The sequence below is a fragment of the Pituophis catenifer genome, unplaced genomic scaffold (genome assembly GCF_029215685.1).
Source record: "Pituophis catenifer annectens isolate HBS135680 unplaced genomic scaffold, rPitCat1.0.hap2 SCAF_1, whole genome shotgun sequence".
Classification (NCBI taxonomy): domain Eukaryota; kingdom Metazoa; phylum Chordata; class Lepidosauria; order Squamata; family Colubridae; genus Pituophis; species Pituophis catenifer.
Window position 1 is genome coordinate 337,246,273 of NW_027256881.1, and position 24,369 is coordinate 337,270,641.

General features: G+C 43.7%; 1 protein-coding gene across 2 annotated transcripts in view; it reads left to right on the forward strand.

Moving 5' to 3' along the window:
• SUGP1 (SURP and G-patch domain containing 1) overlaps nucleotides 1-17,439 on the forward strand; it is a 30,164-nt gene extending 12,725 nt beyond the window's left edge. For both annotated transcript variants that reach the window (XM_070944100.1, XM_070944107.1), the window contains exons 7-14: nucleotides 491-614; nucleotides 1,979-2,358; nucleotides 4,579-4,685; nucleotides 5,429-5,606; nucleotides 7,573-7,679; nucleotides 9,419-9,564; nucleotides 11,761-11,890; nucleotides 16,239-17,439. In XM_070944100.1, the coding sequence (XP_070800201.1) occupies nucleotides 491-614; nucleotides 1,979-2,358; nucleotides 4,579-4,685; nucleotides 5,429-5,606; nucleotides 7,573-7,679; nucleotides 9,419-9,564; nucleotides 11,761-11,890; nucleotides 16,239-16,265 (1,199 nt within the window). In that variant the 3' untranslated portion in view covers nucleotides 16,266-17,439. The remainder of the gene's footprint in view (nucleotides 1-490; nucleotides 615-1,978; nucleotides 2,359-4,578; nucleotides 4,686-5,428; nucleotides 5,607-7,572; nucleotides 7,680-9,418; nucleotides 9,565-11,760; nucleotides 11,891-16,238) is intronic.
• The last annotated feature ends 6,930 nt before the right edge of the window (nucleotides 17,440-24,369 follow it).

Consider the following 24,369-nt stretch of genomic DNA (forward strand, 5'->3'; position numbering starts at 1 on the left):
TAACCCTGATGCCATTCATCAGGATAGATTAATCCTTTGCACTGAGGTTTCATTAGAGCAGTGTTCTCAATCTTGGCACCATTAAGATACGTGGACTTCAACTCCCAGAATTTCTCAGCCAGCCACGCTGGTTAAAGATGCCAAGATTGAGAAATAATGTACTAGAGTATCATTCTTAGCCTTTGTGGCTATTTAAGGGCCTGCTTGAGAAGCATTTCCTTGGTTTAGCAATGTAAAGGAAAACCTCCAGATCACTGCCACACTTCCAGACTATCCTTCTCCCAGTCTTTTTTAGAGCAATGTCATAGGCTAGTTCCATTTTTTTTTCTAACTTGCATTTATAAAAATAAAAAAAAAAGAGGGAACAAAGCAAACATTTCAACCATCCTCTTCCCACTTATTCCAACCCTTTGGGATCCTTAAAGCCAGATTAATCTTGTGACTGTTGGGTGTGTGAGTTGGGGACACCGTACTGACAGCCTGCTTAAAGTTTCACCCCCAGAGGATGAGGAGACCAAGGACTGTGCTGAGAAGCTGGCTCGGTTTGTGGCCGACGGGGGCCCTGTGGTGGAAATGGTTGCCCTGAAAAACCACCGAGAGAATCAGTCATTCAGGTAAAGGGTGCTGGTGAGAAGGGAGACCCTGGCAGTGATGCCAGCTTTTCAGATTCCCAAATGATTTTTAAATGCTGAAAATCTCACAGAATTTTTTTGATGATCTGTCTCAGGACTGGAGCTTTCTTCTTCGCTGGTTTCAGGGTATGTGGAGCAAAAAAAAAGAATCAGTTCCTGTCCCTCCCACCCATATCTGGACATTTGACCAAGAAAATCTTGGTTTGATTCAAACTGGAACATCCAAACCCATCTTTCTCTGTTTTTATGTATTCTTAGATGGGTAAATGATTTAAACTTGGATTTCAAGCCTGAGCTTGATTTTGTATCCCGGTGTGTCATCTTAGTTTAAATCTGAGGAGATAATGATTTGATCAACTTTCTGTGGAGAATATGCGAGTTACTGAAAACAAAGTCAAGCCATAAACCTGTTTTCTGTGGGAAACGCATACTCCTATTGCAGTTGTGTTTATCTTCTAAGACGTTTCAGATTTGAATTCGGAAAGAGTGTGGAGGTGGGGCTGTATGTATGTATTGGCAATTCCTGTTATGGAAATAGAAATACACCTCTGGGTCCACAAAAGCTAGCAGCCCTTTTCATCAAGGGAGAGAGATAGTCATGCCCTCCTGATAAGCTATTGGGTTTATTATCTCTAAATGACAGCTTGCTGGATTTATTGTCTCTGTGTCAGCTTGATCCTCTAAGTAAGAACGGTCCTTAACTCCATTTGTTGAGAAAGGTATAGTTTACTAGAAGTCAAGTGAATTACAGTAAGGCAAAGCCAGAACTGAAAATTGTGCACCAAAATCCCCAAGTCTTAACTTTCCCCTTCCTTAGTTGCCTCCCATTACTGGCCCCCCATGTCCAGTCAAATTCAAAAAAGATGTTTTTAGAACAGGCACTTCAAGCATAGGTTTGGTATGCAGCTTGATCCTCTAAATAAGAACGACCCTTAACTCCATCTGCTGCGAAAGGTATAGTTTACTATAAGTCAAGTGAATTACAGTAGTGCATAGCCAGAACTGAAAATCCAAAAGTCAAAACCCTCAAGTCTAATTCTCCCCTCCCTTAGTTGCCTCCCATTACTGCCCCCCCCCCCATGTCCACTAAAATTCAAACAAGATGTTTTTAGAACAGGCATTTCAGGCGTAGGTTTGTTATGCAGCTGTGTCCTGTTAATTTTGAAGCTCATCTCTGGGAGATACAGTAAACTTTAGTTTCCCTTGAAGCATCCCCCATCCCATCCAAACCGCCCCCCCCCAACCCCCGCCGTCCCAAGGTTCATGGCAACTGATACTGAACGGTAGCAAAGTGCAAGCATGAGGTGGCAGCTGACGCTCTCTGTTTGTTTTGTGTACGCTTGCAGATTTTTGTACGAGCCCAACAGCTCAGGATACAAGTATTACCAGCAGAAGCTGGAGGAATTCCGGAAAGCAAACAGTAACATTGAGGGCATGCCGCCAATATCAGAAGCCAGCCTGAAGCGCAAGGCCTCTTCTGAGGGGGGACCTTCCTCTTCCTCTTCCATTTCTTCTTCCTCCTCTTCCTCCTCCTCCCTCTCCTCCTCCTCGTCTTCCTCCTCCTCCTCAACAGCAGCACCCACGGTTTCTCTGCCGAAGCAGGCAGCCGCATCCAGTGCGAAGAAAAAGCGGAAAAGCCGGTGGGGCCCAGAGGAGGAGAAGGTGGACTTGCCTCCTCCAGAGCTCTCTCAGCAGACGCAGGAACCGTCGCCAACACCGTTGTCTGGTTAGCTCTTGTTGTGTTTTAAAGCCAATGCAGAGCTGGGGCTTTGTGGGGAGGCTGTTGCGTTGTGAGATTTCTCACCCATCCAGCCAGTTTTGTTTCAAGCAGAGGGTAATGCTAGAGAAGCAGCTTCATTTCACCGGCCCCCTTACGACCGGTCACTTACTGACCATTCAGAGTTACGAAAGGCCTACAGGCCGTGCGTGACTTACGACTTACAAACTGAGTTCGAAATTTCTGTCACCAAGTGAGACAGTTGGGAAGTGAGTTTTGCCCCATTTTATCACCTTCCTTGCCACAGTTGTTAAGTGAATGACAGCAGTTGTTATGTTAGTAACACGGTTGTTAAGTGAATCTGCCTTCCCCCCCCCCATTGACTTTGCTTGTCAAAAGGTTGCCAAAAGGGATCACATGACGCCAGGTCACAGCAACCATCATAAATGTGAGTCAGTTGGCAGGCATCTGAATTTTGATCATCACACGCACACGCACACACACACGCCATGACCATGGGGATGCTGCAGCGGTCACAAGTATGAAAAATGATCATAAGTCCTTTTTTTCAGTGGCATTGTAACATTGAATGGCCGCTAAATGAACTGTTGTAAGTCGAGGACTGCCTGTACCTTGAGGCAACTTACAACCCAGATTTGAAGTTCTGATGGTTGGCGGGGGCACCCCCATGGTCATGTGACCAAACTTTTGAGTACTGGGCAGCGTGAGCTCATTTACGGCCATTTGCAGAATCCTGTAGGCATATTTTGCCCCAAAAATGGACACTTCCACTTTTCAGTGAAATCATGCCCATAGCAAACCAAAGCATCCATTGCAAAGAAAGGTCACATGAATGAAAGATGTGGAGATTCTAGAAAGAGTGCAGAGAAGAGCAACAAAGATGATTAGGGGATTGGAGGCTTAAACATATGAAGAGCGGTTGCAGGAACTGGGTATGTCTAGTTTAATGAAAAGAAGGACTAGGGGTGACATGATAGCAGTCTTCCAATATCTCTCGGGCTGCCACAAAAAAGAGGGAGTCAAGCTATTCTCCAAAGCCCCTGAGGGCAGGATAAGAAGCAATGGGTGGAAACTAATCAAGGAGAGAAGCAGCCTAGAACTAAAGAGAAATTTCCTGACAGTTAGAACAATTAATCAGTGGAACAACTTGCCTGCAGAAGGTGTGAATGCTCCAACACTGGAAGTTTTTAAGATGATGTTGGCTAACCATTTGTCTGAAGTGGTGTAGGGTTTCCTGCCTAAGCAGGGGGTTGGACTAGAAGACCTCCAAGGTCCTTTCCAACTCTGTTATTCTATTCTATTCAACTGACCTGTTTTTATCACCTCATGACTTATGGCACTTAGACTTATATACTGCTTCACAGTGCTTTACAGCCATGCGGTTTACAGAGTCAACATATTGCCCCCAACAAGCTGGGTCCTCGTTATAGTCATAAGTTGAGGACTGCCTGCAATGGGATCCTCGCATCTGCTCCAGTGATGTTTTTTTAAGCCCCACCATAGCCATGCCTCTGGCTGTTACGAGCCTTAGCCTCAGAGCTATTGAGTTTAATTCTCTCTATGGAGAGGGTTAACCTTGGCAAGGCATTCAGAGACTAAATATGCCGCTTGGCTGGGGAAAAATGGTACGTTGTTTTCTATGCAAACATATCTTTCACAAACACAACCACGTACATATCTTCCTAGAAATAGGTCATTCAGTGGATTCGGTAGAATTTGCTTTTGAGTTGGGCATGTCCAATGTTTTATTCTTCCAGAAAGCTATGCCAATTGCCTCTTTAGGGAAAACAGGAGAACTTAACTTGATTCTCATGAACACACCTTGTCAATGGTGGCTATGTGCCACATTCAAGAACAATCAAAGAAGGAGTAGAACTGTTTTTCAAGAATCTCGAGGCTAAAATGCTGCTTGATGCACCTGGATCAGAGATACTAGCCTACCTTAGAGCAGGAATCTCCAACCTTGGTAACTTTAAGACTTGTGGACTTCAACTCCCAGAATTCCTCAGCCAGCTGAGATGCTGAGAGAGAGAATATGGCAAGCTTTGCTGGCTGAGGAATTCTGGGAGTTGAAGTCCATAAGTCTTAAAGTTGCCAAGGTTGGAGACTCCTGACCTAGAGGATAGGGTGGTTTTAAGCAACAATAGTTGGGGAGAGGGGTCCAGTCGAGGAGCAAGTTAATTCTTCTAATCCTTGTTTCTTCTCCAGTCCAGGACCTCAAGGGACTTGGCTACGAGAAGGGGAAGCCAGTTGGATTGGTGGGTGTGACAGAGCTGTCAGATGCACAGAAGAAGCAGCTGAAGGAGCAGCAAGAGGTAAATTAAGGTCACATTGTTCTTGTGTGTGCTTGTTGGGGCCACTGCATTCTTTAGCTTTTGTGTCTCTGCTGCCGCCATCCAGTTTTCTGTGCATTGGTCTAGTTGTGAGGACACAGACTCGAAGCTGGTGCCACCTTAGCCATAAAAGTCAGCCGGGTGACTTTGGGCCAGTCACTCTCTCTCAGCCCAACTCGCCTCACAGGGTTGCTGTGGGGAAAGTAAGAAGTGGAAGGTGTGTTGGATATATTCACTGCCTTCAGTTATAGGAAAAATAATAAAAGTGGGATTAAGATAGAGAGGGAGAGAGAGAGATAAATAGAGACAGACAGACAGACAGACAGATAGATAGATATCGATACAGATACAGATACAGATACAGATACAGATACAGATACAGATACAGATACAGATACAGATACAGATACAGATACAGATACAGATACAGATACAGATACAGATAAAGAGATAGAGATAGTATAGACTAGAGGATGACCTTTGGAGGACAGGAAGAGAATCCATTACCACAGCATCAATCAAATAAACTAGGTTTGAGCCCAGATCAAGGAAGTGGTTTATCAAAATGCCTCAGAAAGCCCCCCCACTTACAAATATTCTCCTTATGATCTATGTTATCTATCACTTTGTTGTTTGTATGTACACCGAGAGCTTATGCACCAGAAACAAATTCCTTGTGTGTCCAATTACACTTGGCCAATAAAGAATTCTACTCTACCCTACAGATGCAGCAAATGTACGACATGATCATGAAGCACAAACAGGCCATGCAGGAGATGCAGATCATGTGGGAGAAGACGATCAAAGATCACCAGTCCGGCTACGACAGCGATGAGGAAATCGACAATGAGCTGGGCACGTGGGAGCACCAGCTCAGGCGCATGGAGATGGACAAGACCCGTGGTTAGTACTTAGAGGGGGGAGACGGGGAAGACTTCGTATCCACCTTGATCTGGACAATACAGGTAGTCCTTGATTTACAACCAGAATTGAGCTTGGAAGTACGGTCATTAGTCGTGCTAGTTGCTGTTTGGGTCACTATGTGATCGTGCCTTACATTACGACTTTTTTTGTGGCAGTTGTTAAGCGAATCCATTGTCTTCAATAGATGGGGCTTTTGGCCAGAAACCAAAAATAAACTACTGTATTTTTCGGAGTATAAGATACACTGGAGTGTAAGAAACACCTTAGTTTTTGAGGAGGAAAATAGGAAAAAAAATTCTGCCTACCAGGTATTCATCTGGCTAGCATCCTTTGTCTGGTCAGCTACAGCACATTAGTTCGCTGGTTTTGAGCGCGCACTGTTTTTTATCCCCTGGTTGGGGATAAAAAACAGCTTCTAAAGCACAGCTAATTGTTGGCGAGAGAAGCAATGAGAAAAGCAGGTGAAGCGCAGAAGATCGCTTCACTCGCTAGCGCCTCATTAGGGCTGAAAAAAAGCTTCGAAAAAGCTACATTCGGAGTATAAGACACACCCAAATATTCAGCCTCTTTTAGGGGGTGGAAAAGTGCGCCTTATACTCCGAAAAATACGGTAGATGATTCTCATAATCATTTTCAACCCTTACATTTTATGAATTTTCCCAAGGCTTAAACTCTTTATTACTCTTAACAAAGCTTCCTGTAAAGCTTCTATCTCTTTAGCAGAGGTCCCCCCAAGCCCCAGGCCTGGCCTGTTAGGAACTGGATTGCACAGCTGGAGGCGAGCAGCAGGCGAGGATCTAGATTGTGCACTCCTCTTCCACGGTCCGTGGAAAAATTGTGTTCCACAAAACCCGTCCCTGGGCCAAAAAGGTTGGGGATCACTGGTCTATAGTAATCTAGTGAAAGGGGATTAAAGCTTAATTCACCAGTTTTGACTTTCCCCTCCTCCATGCTGGCTGGGGAATTCTGGGAGTTGGATTTCACCTTTCTTCAAATTTTAGAAGTTTTTTAGAACACGCTTCCTGCCCATCCTTAATTATAAGCCAGGTGCCTGGAGTTATGGATGTTACAAAGGGTCCAACATAAAGTTGCTGATCCCAGCAAATACATGGACTTAGTGTGTAAATGGGGTTCTCAACTTACAACTACAATGAAGCCCAAAATTTATGTTGCTAAGATTTGTTAAGTGAGTTTTGCCCCATTTTACAACTTTTCTCTCCACATATGTTAATTGAATCACTGCAGTTCTTAAATTAGTAACGTTACTGTTAAGTAAATCTGGTTTCCCCATTGACTTCGCTTGTTCAGAGGTTGCAAAAGTGGATCACATGACTCCAGGACACCTCAGGTCATAAATGAGAGTCAGTTGCCAAGACTCTGAATTTTTATCCCAAGACCATAAGGATGCTGCAATGGTCATAAGTGTGAAAAATCGTCATAAGTCACTTTTTTCCAGCATCTTTTAAACTTCAGTCTCTAAATGAACTGTTGTAAGTTGAGGACTACATGTATTAACTCTGTACAGGTAGCCCCACAACTTACAAGCACAGTTCATCCCCAAATTTCTGTTGCTGAGACAGTTGCCCAAATTTGCGACCTTTCTTGCCACAGTTGCACTGCAGTTGTTAAGTTAGTAACACAGTTGCTAAGTGAATCTGGCTTCCCCGTTGATTTTGCTTGTCGAAAGATCACAGAAGGGGATCACATGATCCCGGGACAGTGCAACCGTCGTAAATATGAGCCAGTTGCCAAGCACCTGAATTTTGATCATGTGACCATGGGGATGCTGCAACGGTTGTAAGAGTGAAGAACAGTCATAAAAATCACTTTTTTCAGTGCCGTTGTAACTTCGAACCGTCACTGAAGAAATGGCTGTAAGTCAAGGATGTTCTTCAAACAATATCTTGCTGAGAAGTAATTCTGTTCCGCCTGGTCTTTTTTTCAGAATGGGCGGAGCAGCTGACTCAAATGGGCCGCGGAAAACATTTCATCGGAGACTTTCTGCCACCTGATGAACTTGAGAAGTTTATGGAAACCTTCAAAGCTCTGAAGGTAAAATGTTTAGTGTCCTTCTCTTTAGGACAGATTATACATATGTAGAGTGGTTGAATGTTTCTGGAGGAGGAAGAGGAGAGGGGAGGAGGAGGAAGAGGATCTGTGTTCCTGTTTGAAAAAAATTGGGCAATACATTGTTGTTGTTAGTTGCGAAATCGTGTCCGACCCATCGTGACCCCATGGACAACGTTCCTCCAGGCCTTCCTGTCCTCTACCATCCTCTGGAGTCCATTTAAGCTCACGCCGACTGCTTCAGTGACTCCATCCAGCCACCTCGTTCTCTGTTGTCCCCTTCTTCTTTTGCCCTCAATCGTTCCCAGCATTAGGCTCTTCTCCAGTGAGCCCTTCCTTCTCATTAGGTGGCCACAGTATTTGAGTTTCATCTTCAGGATCTGGTCTTCTAAAGAGCAGTCAGGGTTGATCTCCTCTAGGACTGACGGGTTTGATCGCCTTGAGGTCCAAGGGACTCGCAGGAGTCTTCTCCAGCACCGATATATTAGATATATATGCAATACATTAGATATGTATTAGATATGCATATGTATTAGAAATGGATTGACATTCAAATCAAAAGAATACCAGTTGCAACTGAAAATATTGGCAGGGCAATTGGAACAGCATTTAAGCCTCAAAGAGGCCCCTTCAAACTTAGAGGTGTTTCAGATTCAGAATGTTTTCTACCTCATGGTTGTGCGTATTCACACCCACAAAGCACGGCCGCAAAACTGGGAAAGGAGCAAAGAAGGATAACCTACTACTACAGGCAAGAGCCTGTAGTACAGTGGACTAAAGCACTGTTATTAACACCAGCTGTCTGCAATTACTGTAAGTTCCAATCTCACCAGGCTCAAGGTTGACTCAGCCTTCCATCCTTTCAAAGGTAGGTGAAATGAGGACCCAGATTGTGGGGGCAATAAGCTGACTTTGTATAAATATACAAAAGTATGAAGGCTATTGCTTAACGCATTGTAAGCCGCCCTGAGTCTCCGGAGAAGGGCGGCATATAAATTAAAGCAAAAAAAAAAAAAAAAACCCAAAAGTAATCAGAGATTTACTGAGGCACCACCTCTCTAGAGAAATCCTAAACAGTTCAGAGCTTTGCAGTCTGGAAATTATTATATAAAAGTATTCCCTGGAGAACACTCTTATATTCTTGCTCTAATAGTAATTGAACTGAAGGATTGTCCAAAAAAACCCAAGATCTAGAAGGCCCACTAAAGCAGTGGTTCCCAACTTTTTTTTGGCCAGTGCCTCATCTAAGCATCTCTAAAATCCTGATGCCCCCCTCCCCAACATATAATTCTTACTACTCAAAAAGTGAACTCCTACTCACGTGGAGGAAGCCTAAAAGGCCATTAACTTGGTTTAAACAAGGTTCCAAATTGCCCCCATTAAGAATCAAATTGGCCCCCTGTGGGGCGTAGGTCCCACGTTGGGAACCACTGCACTAAAGGGTCACTGCCTCCAGACAGGTAGCATGGGCCTTTGAAAGGGGACTGAAAAAGGTCATGGAGGATACATCACTTGTCAGCCACAGTGACAGCCTGGAACAGTGTTTCTCAATCTTGACAACTGGAAGAGGTGCGGACTTCAACTCCCAGAATTCTTTGCTGGCTTGGAGGATTCTGGGAATTGAAGTCCACCTCTCTTTTAATTGTCACAGTTGAGAAACATTGTTCTGAAGCAGATTCTCATGCATGATTTCTTTTTAAACTTGCTGTTTTCTTCCTCCACAGGAAGGCCGTGAGCCTGACTACTCCGAATACAAAGAATTTAAACTGACTGTGGAAAACATAGGTTACCAGATGCTGATGAAAATGGGCTGGAAGGAAGGTGATGGTCTGGGATCTGACGGTCAGGGTATCAAAGCTCCTGTTAACAAGTAGGTGTCTGATCCTTCTTTTGTTATTTCTTGATTTGGGGGGGGGAATTCCTTCCATTTTCCTCTGCTGAGAAACTCACAGAACAGCGAACAAGTTAGAAAACTAAACCCAAAATATATAGAACATCAGTGTAGAAAGAAGACAGTTATAAAATTGATAGAATAAAGTCTACCTTTTATATAACATCACCAGCATGTGCTTTCTGATATGACATACTGGCTTAGCAGTTTGAAGTCCACATTGTTTAGAATAATTTGCTTTTCAGATGTTTGGTTGCAGACAGATGAGAATCAGGGATGTTTCAGCAGATGTTAAGAGAGGAGAAGCTGCAGAGGAAAGACCAAAACAAGCATCTCTTCTTCTTTTTTTTTTTTTCATCCCTATATTCATGTGGCCAGACTCAGTGACATTGTCACAGGGAGGAATGTTGGCTTCCTTCTGTGAACAGACAGGAAGGAGTCAGAGGCCGTGTGCACTGCTATGAGTCTGCCTATCAGTGGTCATTCTAGATCAGGGCTGTCAAATTCCTGGCCCGCGGGCCGGATGCGTCACGTGCTGGCCACGCCCATGCCCGGTTTTGCAAAGGGGTGGGGAAAGTCTCAATACGTCATGTGACGCCGCTGTGACGAGGAAAGTTTGACACCCCTGTTCTAGATAATCTGCTTGGAAGGAATGGAATAGGGGAGAATAGAATAGAGGAGGGGAGAATGAATTAGAATAGAAATAATAGAATAGAATAGAATAGAATAGAATAGAATAGAATAGAATAGAAATAGAATAATAGAATAGAATAGAATAGAATAGAATAGAATAGAATAGAATAGAATAGAATAGAATAGAATAGAATATTTATTGGTTCGATTTATATGCCGTCCTTCTCCGAAGACTCAGGGCGGCTTACAATGCATTAAGCAACAGCCTTCATACTTTTGTATATACCTGCTTAGTAGGGCTTCCCCCCCCCAAAAAAAAGTGGTGTTCTTTTTTTTATACAAAGCCAGCTTATTGCCCCCACAATCCGGGTCCTCATTGTACCTACCTCGAAAGGATGGAAGGCTGAGTCAACCTTGAGCCTGGTGAGATTTGAACTTGAAGTAATTGCAGGCAGCTGGTGCTACTTAACAGCACTTTAGTCTGCTGCACCACCAAGGCACCAAGAAGAATAGAATAGAATAGAATAGAATAGAATAGAATAGAATAGAATAGAATAGAATAGAATAGAATAGAATAGAATAGAATAGAATAGAATGAATTAAAATAACTTCATTGTCACTTTAAATGTGCGCTAATCAACATACATTAAAATGAAATTATGTTGCATATAGCTCTCAAAGGGTCACCATCTGCTAACCTGCTGATGACCTGCTAACCCCTTCTCATACCGGAGTCGCTATGAATGCTCTCTTTTTTTTCTTTTTAAAGGGTGAGGGAAGACTGGATCATGATTGGGGTGGATCTGGCAGTCATAAGTTTTGGTTTGATAGCAAGGTGTCCCAGTGTAGGGAAAAAAAATTAAATATATTTGCAGGTAGTCCTTGACCTATGACTGTAATTGAGCCCAGAATAATGGTCAACAAGTTGCCTGTCATTAAGTGGGTCACCACACATCTGAACCCAATTTTAGTACCACTGACTTTGCCTTGTCAGAAGGTTGCAAAAGGGGGTCATGTGACCCTGGGATCCTGCAACCGTCATAAATATGAGTCAGTTGCCAAAAGTTTGAATTTTGATACCATAGCGGTATCCCCATGGTCACACAATCAGAATTCAAACTCTTGGCAACTGACTCATATTTATGACAGTTGCAGGATCCCAGGGTCACATGACCCCCTTTTGCAACCTTCTGACAAGGCAAAGTCAGTGGGGAAGCCAGGTTCACTTAACAACTGTGTTACTCACTTAACAGCTGCGGTGATTCACTTAACAACTGGGGCAAGAAAGGTTGTAAAACGGAACAAAAGTCCCTTAACAAGCGTCTCGCTTAGCAATGGAAATGTTGGGCTCTGCTGTGGTTGTAAATCAAGGACTACCTGTAATAAGATATAAGGACCCCTACCTTGGAAAGGGGTTGGACTAGAAGGCCTCCGTTGTCCTATGACTCTATGGTTTTAATCCGCCCTGTTCTAAAAGGTCCGGTCTATGGCAGCTTCCTCATATCCATGCACAAGAAGTAAACGCAGCTCTTTCCCAACCAGGGGGGTGACGGCCGTGGATGGAGCAGGGTTTGGAATCGACCGTCCTGCTGATTTGTCCAAGGATGATGACGAGTACGAAGCCTTTCGGAAGAGGATGATGTTGGCCTACAGATTCCGGCCCAACCCACTGGTGAGAGAAGCCCCACCCCTCGGGGTCCTTTTTCCCATGTCAGAAATTATGCTTATACAATTGATTTATATCCAACGTAGGTTAGGGATACATTTGAACAGTCTTTTTAAAATAACCTAGCACTTAGACTTAAATACCGCTTCACAGTGCTTTTACAGCCCTCTCTAAGCGGTTTACAGAGTCAGCCTATTGCCCCCAACAATCTGGGTCCTCATTTTACCGACCTTGGAAGGATGGAAGGCTGAGTCAACCTTGAGCCAATGTCAACAAAAGAAACTCCCAGCTCTTTAGATTAATCAAGAGAATAGCTTTATTGAAAAATCCATCTAGGCACGGCAAAAGCAAAGTCAGTGCTGGTTTTTCCCATGAAAATCCACATATGTAACTCCCCTTTTCCCCTCCGGGCCACCCACAGTTCATAGTTCACCAATTGAGTTCAGTTCTTTTGCTTTGGGAAAAGCTGTCTGCTTCGGTCAAAAGATTCATCACTTGGCCTTGTTAGATAAGGTGTCTCTCCAGCAAGAGACGGATCACTTGCATTCCATAGCCTCCCTCCCCCCCACACCTAGGAATTCACCACCCTCCTCCCGTCACTGATTGGCAAAGCTGCGGATGAAAGCAGGTACAGGCAACTATGGAGCTGAGTCAGGTTTGACTACTGGTCAGGATCACACTCCAGGCTGTTGGCAAAGTTAGCCTGCACTACTGCATTCTAACCACTGCGCTACCAGGGCAGGCATGAACTTTTAATTAATTAATTTTTATTTATTATTGCGATTTATATGCCGCCTTTCTCCCTGGGGACTCAAGGCGGCTTACAAAATGACAAATTCCAATACAAATCACAATGAAATAAAATTAAAATCAGCAACCCTATTAAAAACAGTTTAAAATTATGACAGTGTACCCTTAAATGGATCAGTTGAGTTGACGAAAGATTTCGTCAAAATGTCAAAATTTCTTGACATTTTACCCTGAAAGTGCCAGGACGGACTGTTTTCATTGGGATGTCCTGATCTGAGTTGCCTTTGACTGCAAAAAAAATTATTGAAGGAACTATTTGAACGGGTTGTTTGCTTCACTGTAACTGATTGACTATATTCTATTGACTATATTGATACAGACTGATTGGCTACATATTCTGTTTTATTCTATATTCTATTCAAAACATTTTGCAGCACTTTATGGTAAGGATTATTTTACCAAACATCAAAATAAGACTAATCACTTAAAATGCTGTATCCATTTGCTCTGCAAAAAGAATTCATGTAAGAATATTTAGGAAGGAGATCCTGCTAGTGGGATCTACCGTATTTTTCAGAGTATAAGCCGCTCCAGACTATAAGACGCGCCTACCTTTTTGGGTGAGGAAAGCAAAAAAAAGAAATCTGCCTCTGCCTCCCAGCAATTTTGCCTCGTTGCAGCAAGCAGCAGATAGCCTGCTTTTTTCGTTTTCAGCATAGCTTGATTAGCACAAGAAACAAAAATCGGCTCCCAGGCAGCAGAGGGCTGTTTCATCTTGCTGCTTGCCGCAAGGAGATAAATTGCTGGGAGGCAGAGGCCAAAGGGTGGGGGCAGTGGGTAGGTGAGGCTACATTCGGTGTATAAGACGCACCTAAATTTTCACTTCCTTTTAGGGGGGGAAAAGGTGCGTCTTATACTCCGAAAAATACAGTATATTGATCTGTTGTGGGGGAAGATGGCTTCCCCTTATGATGCCAGCCAGCTAGCCCAACTTTTCTTTTTCCAGAAACTCCATTCTGTTCTCACACAATGTGTTGCTAGCCTATTTAAATCTCATTCGAGAAAATCCTTCAAACGTAAATCTTCAAAAATACATGGAGCAGTTTTCTCTCTCTATAGCTCAGCTTTTATTTAATCTTGCATATATAACGCTGCATTGAGTCCATGTTAACTGTGGGAACAGTAAAAATAGCAGCACTTGAGAAAAGTATTATAGAACATGCAAACAACAGTTATAAATGTAACACCAAAAACAGCAGGTTGTGGAACAGCTGCTGTTCTTCATTCTTGGTAATCCTCAATTTACAACCATTTGTTTAATGACCAGTGTTACAATGGCACTGAAAAAAGAGGCTTATGGGCATTTTTCACCCTTAAAATGGTTGCAGCATCCCCACGGTCACAAAGCCATGGGGATGCTGCATAGGACAAGAAACATAGAGGTAGTCCTTAACTTACAACTATTTGTTTAGTGACTGAAGTTACAACACAACTGGGAAAAGTGACTTATGACCAGTCCTTGCACTTACAACCACTGCAACATCCCCACAGTCACATGATCAAAATTCGGACACTTGGCGACTGGCTCCTATTTATGACGGGTGCAATGTCCCAGGATCATGTGATCACATTTGTGACCTGACAGAGTCAGTGGGGAAGCCAGATTCACTTTAACAACCGTGTGAGTAACTTAACAAAGGAAGTGATTCATTCCACAGCTACAGCAAGAAAAGTCGTAGAATCGTAGCAAAACTCACTTAACCGTAGGACGAGGAGAAAGCTGACATTCTCAACTTATGACCACAACTGGGAACAGAATTTCCATTGCTAAGCAAGACAGGCGTTAAGTGAGAAAATTGTGCCCAATTTTATAACCTTTTTTTTTTTTTTTTGCTATAATTACTAAGCAAATCACTAAGTGAATTACATGCTCATTAAGCAAGTCCATCTTTCCCCATTGACTGCCTGTCAGAAGCCGGCTGGGGAGGTCACAAATGGTGATCACGTGACCTTGGGATGCATAAATACATGCCAGTTGCCAAGTGCCTAAATTTTGATCGTGCGACTGGGGATGTTGCAGTGGTTGTAAGTGCAAGGACTGGTCATAAGTCACTTTTCCCAGTTCTGTTGTAACTTCAGTCACTAAACAAATAGTTGTAAGTCAAGGACTAACTAGCCTGACTAGGTGGCTCAATGGCTAACACACTGAACTTGTTGATCAGAAAGGTCGGCAGTTTGGCAGTTCAAATCTCTAGTACAGATCTCCTGCGTGAGCAGGGGGTTGGACTAGATACCTCCAAGGTCCCTTCCAACTCTGTTACTGTTACTGACTACCTGTTCTGCCCCAGCTACGGACCCCAAAGAACGCAGCACACACAAACTCTATACAAAGCTTATTTTACTCAAATAACTTAGTCTTTATCAATCAAAGGCTGTTAATAAACTGTCCTAACAGCCTACCAGAATTCTGAGATAAGGTAATCACAGTCTTACTAGAGTTGGCAGAAAGCCCAGAAGCAATTTGCAGAGAATCAAGACACGAAGGAGAGTGAACAAAGTTGTTCCCTGCAAATTGCTTCAGTCGTCATCCTTCCTTAAATAGGCTAAGGGAGTGGCCAATTAGCCCCAAGCCTTACTCTCGAGGAGACCTCCTCAGGAGCCAGTCCTGCCTTTTGGCAGCTCTGCGTGCCCGTGCATTGAGAAGAGGCTCCTCCTCTTCGTCCTCTTCACTTAAAGGAGCTTCTGGAGGTTCTGAAGGCCCTGGCTGAATCCCTGCCTCTGGCACCACTTCTTCTCCAGCCTCCTCATTGTCTGACTCGAGTGCCAGCTGCACAGGCTACTGGCGCAGCACCACACCAACCTCCTCATTGTCGGAATCAGCTACAATCCTCACAGGCCACTGACGGGCCACAACACTACCTCTATGTTTCTTGTCCTATTAGTGCCCTCACTTTCCCAGAGGTCCACATTCGAGATGAAATTCCATACAGTCTGCGCTCAATCTACCATAAAGGAGTAGGATAGAGAGATTGGGATAGTCCTTGGTCTTTGGGAGACCTTTTCAGTAGAAATGGTGATGGGAGGGATACCAGCAGAATTTAAGACAGCCGGGACTCCTTCCTGGATTGCTTTCAAGTTAGATTGGCCACCAACTGCTGATTTGCAGCATCACTGACTCCGCAAACGACTGCACTTGTGAAGGTACCATGCAGTTTTGCAATTGACGAGGCCAGTTTACTTGTGGGAAGTGGGGGGCCCAGGTTCCCTTGGATGTAGAACGTCGGCCTATTCTGGTTTTGCTTCTCCCTTGAATTCAAAGAACAGCCAGATTCACATGTTTCACCAGGATGTAGCTTCTTTCATCACACGTTTCTTGGATACACCAGAATGGATGCAACATTCCAAGCCTTCAGGATTAAACGTGATCACTTCATCCAACGAGTTAAAAAACCCAGGAACAAAAAAAAAAAACCCCATGTGATGTCAAACAATGTGATGATCACTTCAAAAAGGACGGTGTTGGGTTAAAGCCTCAGATTCTGCTGGCCTTCTGTTACCATGATGATTTGAATTTTATCTTTTTTTTTTCTCTCTCTCTCTCCAGAACAACCCTCGGCGTCCTTATTATTGATGCAGCAGTATGTTTCTTCTCACCTCCCACCTACTCCCTGGTCCTCCAGTGATGGATTGTTTACTGTGACAAGTTTATTTTAAAAAAAAAAAATGTCCCTCTCTTTCATTTAGAAGGACTCTGTTTCGGGTTTAGCCTCCCATCTGTTTACCCGCCCACAGATGTTGGACCTTTTTGATGTGGTTGCAGAGCTCACCCCCCCTCTTGTTGTTTTTTGTTTTTTTTTTAAATGTGACCCCATTAAAGAAAGAGAAGGAGCAAGTCGGAACTGAGACGGTCAGAAAAATGTTCCCGAGTCATACATAGCCCAACCATTTGTGAGAAAGCGGGGAATTGGCCTAAAAACATTGGTTAAATAATGTGTGATCTTCATTTTACTCGGTTTCATGGGTGGTTTTTTTTTTTTTTTAAGCCCTGCTTCTTTCCTCATGAACATAGAAATTCTGGGCTGCTGTCCCTTGTTGATGGCGGGGCCTGCAGAGAAAGATCGCAGGATGGGGGTGTAGCAGGCGAGCAGCAGCACAGGCGGAAATAAGGAAGGTAGAGAGGCTTTCATAGCTGCCAAACATAGTAGAGAGGCTTTCCAGCTTCAGTTCAAAAGAGCAGGATTTGGATTGCAGTAATTTAGGAAAGGGAACTGTTTTTAAATTGGGAGGGGGCACAAATTATCCCAGAATATTGCCTCTCTGTGAGGATGTCACTTTTATCCCAGTTCTGAGGTAATCTTGTGAAAGCATGCAAAGCCATTGCGTATCGGCCAACCTTCTCTTTTTAGAGGACAATCGGCTCCCCTTTTTCTCACTCTTTAGTCATTTCAAAGAGCGTGGAAGCTTGAATCACTTCTTAGACCCAAGCCAGAGACCAAAACCAAACGTATCTTTAGCCGGATTCTCATTAGTAGATTTTAATAATCTTTCAGGTTTGTCCCAAAGGAGAAAGGTTAGAGAAGGGGGGGGGGGAAACCAAAAAATCTTTTTCTTGGCACAAATACATGCCCTGTCCACCAAGGCAAACCTCTTCTCTTCCATGATCTTCCAACATTAAAACAACTGTGGTTCCTTTCAGGTAGGCTCTGAAACGATGCTTATTTTCGTTTTTATTAAATCTTAATGATGTAGAGTTGATACGTTGGGCTTTCGCCAAACATGTTAATAAAGCTAGAGAAATAATGTGAGGAAGGTTGTTTTTTTTTTTTTTCTTTTGAATGTCCTGACAATGAGTTTGGTTTTTTTTTTTCAAAATTCCCAAGAATGATTGATGGGTGTACATGGTTCTCGATAGAGAAGACATGAGGAAGCAGCATCTCTCTATGTATCATCGTCTTCATTTAATGACCCCCTAATCCCTTGTGGGGTGGAGTCTGGGCAACTGAATGGAGCTAGCAGAATGTTTTAATGGCCAGATGCCCTTCCTGTCACCAGTGCAGAGTTTTATTCATGTTCTAACCTAGGCTCCCTTAAAAAGCAGGAGGTCTTGGTCCCGGCAAAACCTCTCTTATTTACACGACTGTGAATTCCTTTCATTCACAGTCAGCAAGGCTTGTCCAAACAGTTTTTCAAAGGAATAGTTATCAACACACCTTACCTCGCTTGGCAAGCTGCCACGTAACTTGTTTCCAAACGAGGCAAAAGGCAAAACTTGGCACAGAGTCTCTCAGAGTCACGGAACGAATGAATTGTTTCCTGCAAAAGCCCCCTCCCCATTCGCTCCTCTTTTGTTTCCTATGGGAGGGGCCAATCATCTCCAAGGTGTGGCTTTACTCCCAAGTCGATCCTGCTTTCTGAGTTCTTGTCTTCTGGCAGCTCTGCACATGCCCACAGGCTCCAGCTGTTCCTCTGCCTCACTGCTGTCTAGCTACCTCCCTCTTTGCCTCCAACGCAGAGCCCTCGTCTGAGGTTTCCCCAACCCCCAGGACTGGCCCATGTTCCTCCCCAACCTCCTCACTGTCTGACTCTGCTGCCAGCTCTGCTGGCGGGCCACAACAGTTCAGCAGATACATTCTCAGTGTGCCCAGAGAGAGAAATATCTACCTCTACCTAGGATCGAACTCACAGCCTCCTGATTGGGAGGTGAGAGCTCCACCTCTAGGCCACCGCACCACTCTCAGCATCCCTCTCTGCATGTTTGGGAAAAAATGGACTTTCTTACCTGCCAAGGTTGGGAGGGGATGCACACAAGAAACCCTCCATGCCAGGATCTTAGAGATAGGACCACTCCTTCCAAGTATCCCTCAGTGCAAGCACAGCTAGTCCTCGACTTATGATCAGAATTTTAATTGCTGAGCAAGACAGTTGTTAAGTGAGTCATGCCCAATTTCACAACCATTTTTTTGTCAAGGTTGCCAAGTGTAGAACTATGGTTGTTAAGTGAATCTCACAGCCGCTAAGCAAATCTGGCTTCCCCTCTTGACTTAGCTTGTCAGAAGCCAGCTGGGAAAGCCGCAAATGGTGATCATGTGATCCCAGGATGCCGCAACTATCATAAATGCCTGTGGGTTACCAAGCAACCAAATTTTGACCATGTGACTGGGGATGCTGCCATGTGAGGTGTGGTCATAACAGTGGTGGGTTTCAAATTTTTTTACTACCGGTTCTGTGGGTGTGGCATGGCTTGGTGGGCGTGGCTTGGTGGGTGTGGCAGAGGAAGGATACTGTAAAATCTCCATTCCCACCCCAATCCAGGGGAAGGTTATTGCAAAATCCCCATTTCCTCCCAATCAGCTGGGACTTGGGAGGCAGAGAAGAGATGGTGGCGGGGCCAGTCAGAATTTTTACTACCGGTTCTCCGAACTACTCAAAATTTCCACTACCGGTTCTCCAGAACTGGTCAGAACCTGCTGAAACCCACCTCTGGGTCATAAGACACTTTTTCAGAGGCGTTGTAAATTTTAACAGTCATTAAGCGAATGGTTATAAGTCGAGGACAGCCTGTACATCCTCATAGCTTTTGTCACTTGGAAAATAGACAGGTGGGACTATAAAAAGATGTAAAAAGGATGTGGAGACTCTAGAAAGAGTGCAGAGAAGAGCAGCAAAGATTATTAGGAAACTGGAGGCTAAAACATGAACCTTTGCTGGAACTGGGTATGCCTAGCCTGATGAAAAGAAGAACTGGGTTGAATTAAATAGTTTAATGAAAAGAAGGACTAAGGGATGATACGATAGCAGTGTTCCAATATCTGAGGGCCTGCCACAAAGAAGCTTGTCCTGCCTTCACGTGTTTTTATCCAAACACCTGAAGGCAGGTCAAGAATGGATGGAAACTAATCAAGGAGAGAAGCAACCTAGAACTAAAGAGAAATTTCCTGACAGTTAGAACAATTAATCCGTGGAACAACTTGCCTCCAGGAGTTGTAAATGCTCCCACACTGGAAGTTTTTAAGAAGAGGTTGGATAACCATTTTTCTGAAATGTTGTAGGGCTTCCTGCCTGAACAGGGAGTTGGACTAGAAGACCTCCAAGGTCCCTTCCAACTCTTTGTCATTCTATAATTTCTTCTCCTTGGTTGCCGGGAGGAAACAGCTGGTCGGTAGAAGTGGTACTTGACCACTAAGAAAGGCCATAAGGACATAAGCATTGCTCTGCTGGTCTCATCTCATCTTTTAATAATAACACATGGGACGTTACAAGTATCTTCAGCTGTTGATGTATGGATAGTCCTCGACTTACAGCCATTTGTTTAGTGACTGTTGGAAGCTACAACAGCACTGGAAAAAAATGACTTACAACCATTTTTCACAGTTACAACCATCGCAGTATCCCCCCATGGTCACGTGAACAAAATTCAGACGCTTGGCAACTGATTCATATTTATGACGGTCGCAGTGTCCCGGGGACATGTAATCCCCTTTTGCCACCTTCTGACAAGCAAAAGTGAAGGGGGAAGCCAGATTCACTTTACAACGATGTGACTTAAGCTAACAACTGCAGTGATTCACCTAACAAGGTTGTAAAATGGAGCAAAATTCACTTAAACGTCTCACTTCACCACAGAAATGTTGGGCTCAATTGTGGTTGTAAGTCAGCTACCTGTATTTATTAAATGAATCTGTACGGCTGCCCAACTCGGGGTGACTTCAGCTGGCTTACAACTTTTACATTTCATGATGTAAGAACCCGTAAACCCCTCACTCCCCCCCTCCACTTACTCCCTCAAGAAAATAATTAAATCTCTCTCAAAAAAAAAAAATCAGTTGTTTTGTCATTGATTACTTGATGTTCCTTGATCCTGTTATCAAAATGTGCCTATAAAGATACAAGCATCCTTTTGCGTTCAAATTATATTTTCCTTCCTTCCTTGTGACTGCCATCCTTTATAGACATTATCCAAAATCCTCCAGGGCAGCTGAAAAAAAATTCTTCTCTTGATAAATGTCCCTGTTGCTAACAAGAAGAAAATTTTCTGTACCCTTGCAAGTTGAAGAATTTTTTTTTTAAAAAAAAGATTACAGTATGCAGTACATTCATAATAATTCTTTAGATGTGGGAAAATCAGCTTTTTATAAGCACATAAGAATCCCACTGGATTTAATTTTCATCTCATTTTTAGCTGCAGTTTTCATGTTTTCTGGGGCAGGGAAAAGCAAAACCATTGTATTTATGCTTTATATTCATTGGTGTAGAAAAATCTAAGCTGGACCAATGGCTGATCTGAAAGCAGCTCTATTTGGGTAGTCCTTGACTTACAACATTTACTTGGTGACGGTTTGAAGTTACAACAGCACTGAAAAAAATGACTTATGACCATTTTTTTCACACAACCCTTGCAACATCCCCATGGTCACATGATCGAAATTCAGATGTTTGGGAATTGACTCATATTTATGACGGTTTCAGTGTCCTGGGGTCATAATGAACACCTTTTTCTAACCTTCTGACAAGCAAAGTCAATCAGGGAAACCAGATTTGGTTAATAACTGTGTTACTGAGTTAACAACTGCAGTGGTTCACTTAACAACTGTGACAAGAAAGTTAGTAAACTGGAGAAAAACTCACTTAACAACGGCCTCACTTAGCAATATAAATTTATTTATTTATTTATTTATTGGTTCAATTTATATGCTGCCCTTTTCCGGAGACTCAGGGAGGCTTACAATGCATTAAGCAATAGCCTTCATACTTTTGTATATACCTGCTTAGTAGGGCTTTCGGGGGGCCCCTATGCGGTGTTCTTTTTTTTATACAAAGTCAGCTTATTGCCCCCACAAACCGGGTCCTCATTTTACCTACCTCGAAAGGATGGAAGGCTGAGTCAATCTTGAGCCTGGTGAGATTTGAACTTGCAGTAATTGCAGGCAGCTGGTGTTACTTCACAGTGCTTTAGTCTGCTGTGCCACCAAGGCTCTTGGTGGGGCTCTTTTGGGGCTCAATTGTGGTCCTAAGTCGAGGACTATCTGCATTAAGTATTGGTTGCACTTGGACTGCAGTCTGTCTTTTAATGGAGGGGGAATAAAATCCACTGAACAATGGCAAAATGATGATTTCATGGATCATTTTAATTAATCACATTTTGGTGATTTAAAGAAGGCCTGTTCTGGGTCCCTGTTGCTCACCAGGATCATTGATCAAGTGACAGATTGCCTTGGTGTGATGATCACAATTTGTGGAAGGCCCTTCAGGTATTTTGAAAATACTGACCAAAGCAGCAATTGTTCTATCATATATTTAAACCTCCAGTGAAGTAAATGGCACCTTTGATGTACCTGAATATCTATTTATTAGAGTTATATTCTAACTTTGGGGAAGTTCACTATTTTTCCCCAAAACAACATTCCTGCAGAGTAGGCTGGGCTGAGGGAGGTGGGACTGGCTGAAAGACAACCAATGAGCTTCCTAGGAGATCCCCACTCCTAGCACAGCACCAACTACCCCGATTGGTTCTTATGCTGGGAGGGCGGGATTAGCCCAAATTCAGCCAATAAACTGCTATGGCTGAGGAAGGCCTAAAATCTGGGTCGCCCCACTCATAATTCAACACCTCCACTACTTTACCATCCTGTATCAGCGAAAACCTTTGACAGATTTCTATTATATCTGTTTTTAATGAATTTTGGGAGGGAATTTGGCACTACTCTGCTCAGAATCCATCAAGTTTGGGGCAGGCTATAAATACAGTAAAATCAATCAATAAAACAAATGAAGCTATGACTATATAACCTGCTCAGGTGCCTCCCCCTTTCCTGGATTGGGGACAAACCAGCTGCAACTCAATCCTAGCAAGATAGTTGGGGGTTTGGGGCACCTGGAGTCCAACGCCTGGAGTTGTTATGATGCTGACTGGGGAATTCTGGGACTTGACGTCCACATGCCTTCAACGTACCAGATTTAAAAAACACTGCATTAAGATCTTTAAAGACAAAAAGAGCACCATGAATGAAAAACGAAACATAGCTTTCTGAACTCAAGAACGGCCCAGATAAAATAAATACAAGTAATCCTCGATTTACAACCATTTATTTAGTGACCGACCGAAATTACAACAGCACTGAAAATAACTGGTCCTCGCATTTACAACCGTCATAGCATTCCCGTGGTCACGTGATCAAAATCCAAGCACTTGGCAATCAGTATGTATTTATATGGTTCCAGGGTCCCGCAATCACCATTTGCAACCTTCCCAGCTGGTTTATGACAAGACAAGTCAGTGGGGGAAGTCAGGTTTCTTTTAACGACTGCCTGATTCACTTAACAGCAATATGCTTAACAACTGTGGCAAAAAAAAAAGGGTCACAAAATCGGATGCACCTTGCTTAGCGAGAAATTCTGGTCCCAGTTGCGGTCGCAAGTCGAGGACTACTTGGAAACACAAATCAAAAGCAGTTTATGTTATTTTAATTCCATGCACTGGATTTGTAAATCTGCCCAATTCAAAAGGACTCTGCTCATTATCATACAGCATAAAAAGAATTAACAAAACAGTTGATGAGGAAAATCAACATTACCAATTTGGGAAGAGAGAACAGATGCAAGGCCCTACAATGTATTTTAAAAGAGTGGCACTTAAATTGTCGCAGCCAATTATCCCTTTTCCTCGAATAATACTATTACGCCCATTTAAAAAAAACAAAAAGACTAGTTTTACACAAGCATTTCAGCCCAAAATGGATCCTCGACTCACAAATAAGCAATTACAAATTGCTCCATTACTCCCCCAGGATGTGCCCAAATTTCTCCCTCAGGAAAAATTCCCCACAGTTTTAAGAATCACTGTTCTAAATTCAGAGTCAGGAAAGCATTATAGGATAAACTAAAAGCTAGCCAGCTTATAACCCTGCAGGTTCTCCTTTTTAAAAAACTGATTTGCAACCCATCCTGGCATATATATATATATTGCAATGACTTTAACAGCAATCTGCCAACACAACAAAGCTGAAACACGGGAAGCTCGCACTGGAAATGATGGATTAATAGGAAAAGCTCTGCCAGCGATATTTCTGCCTTGATAGGCAGCTCTCTCCCTTTTCAGTCAAGTATTTTTAACACTGGCCTGATTTACAGCTGTAATCCTATCAAGGATCCCTCCCAGTAAGCTGCACAGCAGAGCAAAATATATACCTGGTGACCCTGAAAAAGATGACAGGCTGTTCCTAAATATGCTCTTCGATCAGAGGTGCTGTAGCAAATCCAGCAGTGATCAGGGTGGGTTGGACTGCATGACCTCTAGGGCAGTGATGGCTAACTTGTTTGCCATCGTGTGCCAAAAGCAGGGGGAGCGCAGGGGGGTTGTGTGTGTGCATGCCCATAATTCAATGCGCCCCACCCCCCCGTGCATGTGTGTGCAACCCCCCCGCGCTTTCCCCGCTATTGGCACACGATGACACGGTGGGGCCGGAAGGACTGTTTTTTTGCCTCCCCAGGCTCCAGAGCCTTTCTAGGAGCCTGGGGAGGGCAAAAACAGCCTTCCCCATCCACCCAGAGGCCAGAAACAGCCCATTTCCTGACATCTGGTGGGCCCGGACAGCCGGAAAATCAGGTAACCGGCACACGCATGCGCGCTGGAACTGAGCTAGGGCAATGGCTCACGTGGTCGAAGATATGGCTCCGTGTGTCACCTGTGGCACGTGTGCCATAGGTTCGCCATCACGGCTCTAGGGTGTCTTGCCACT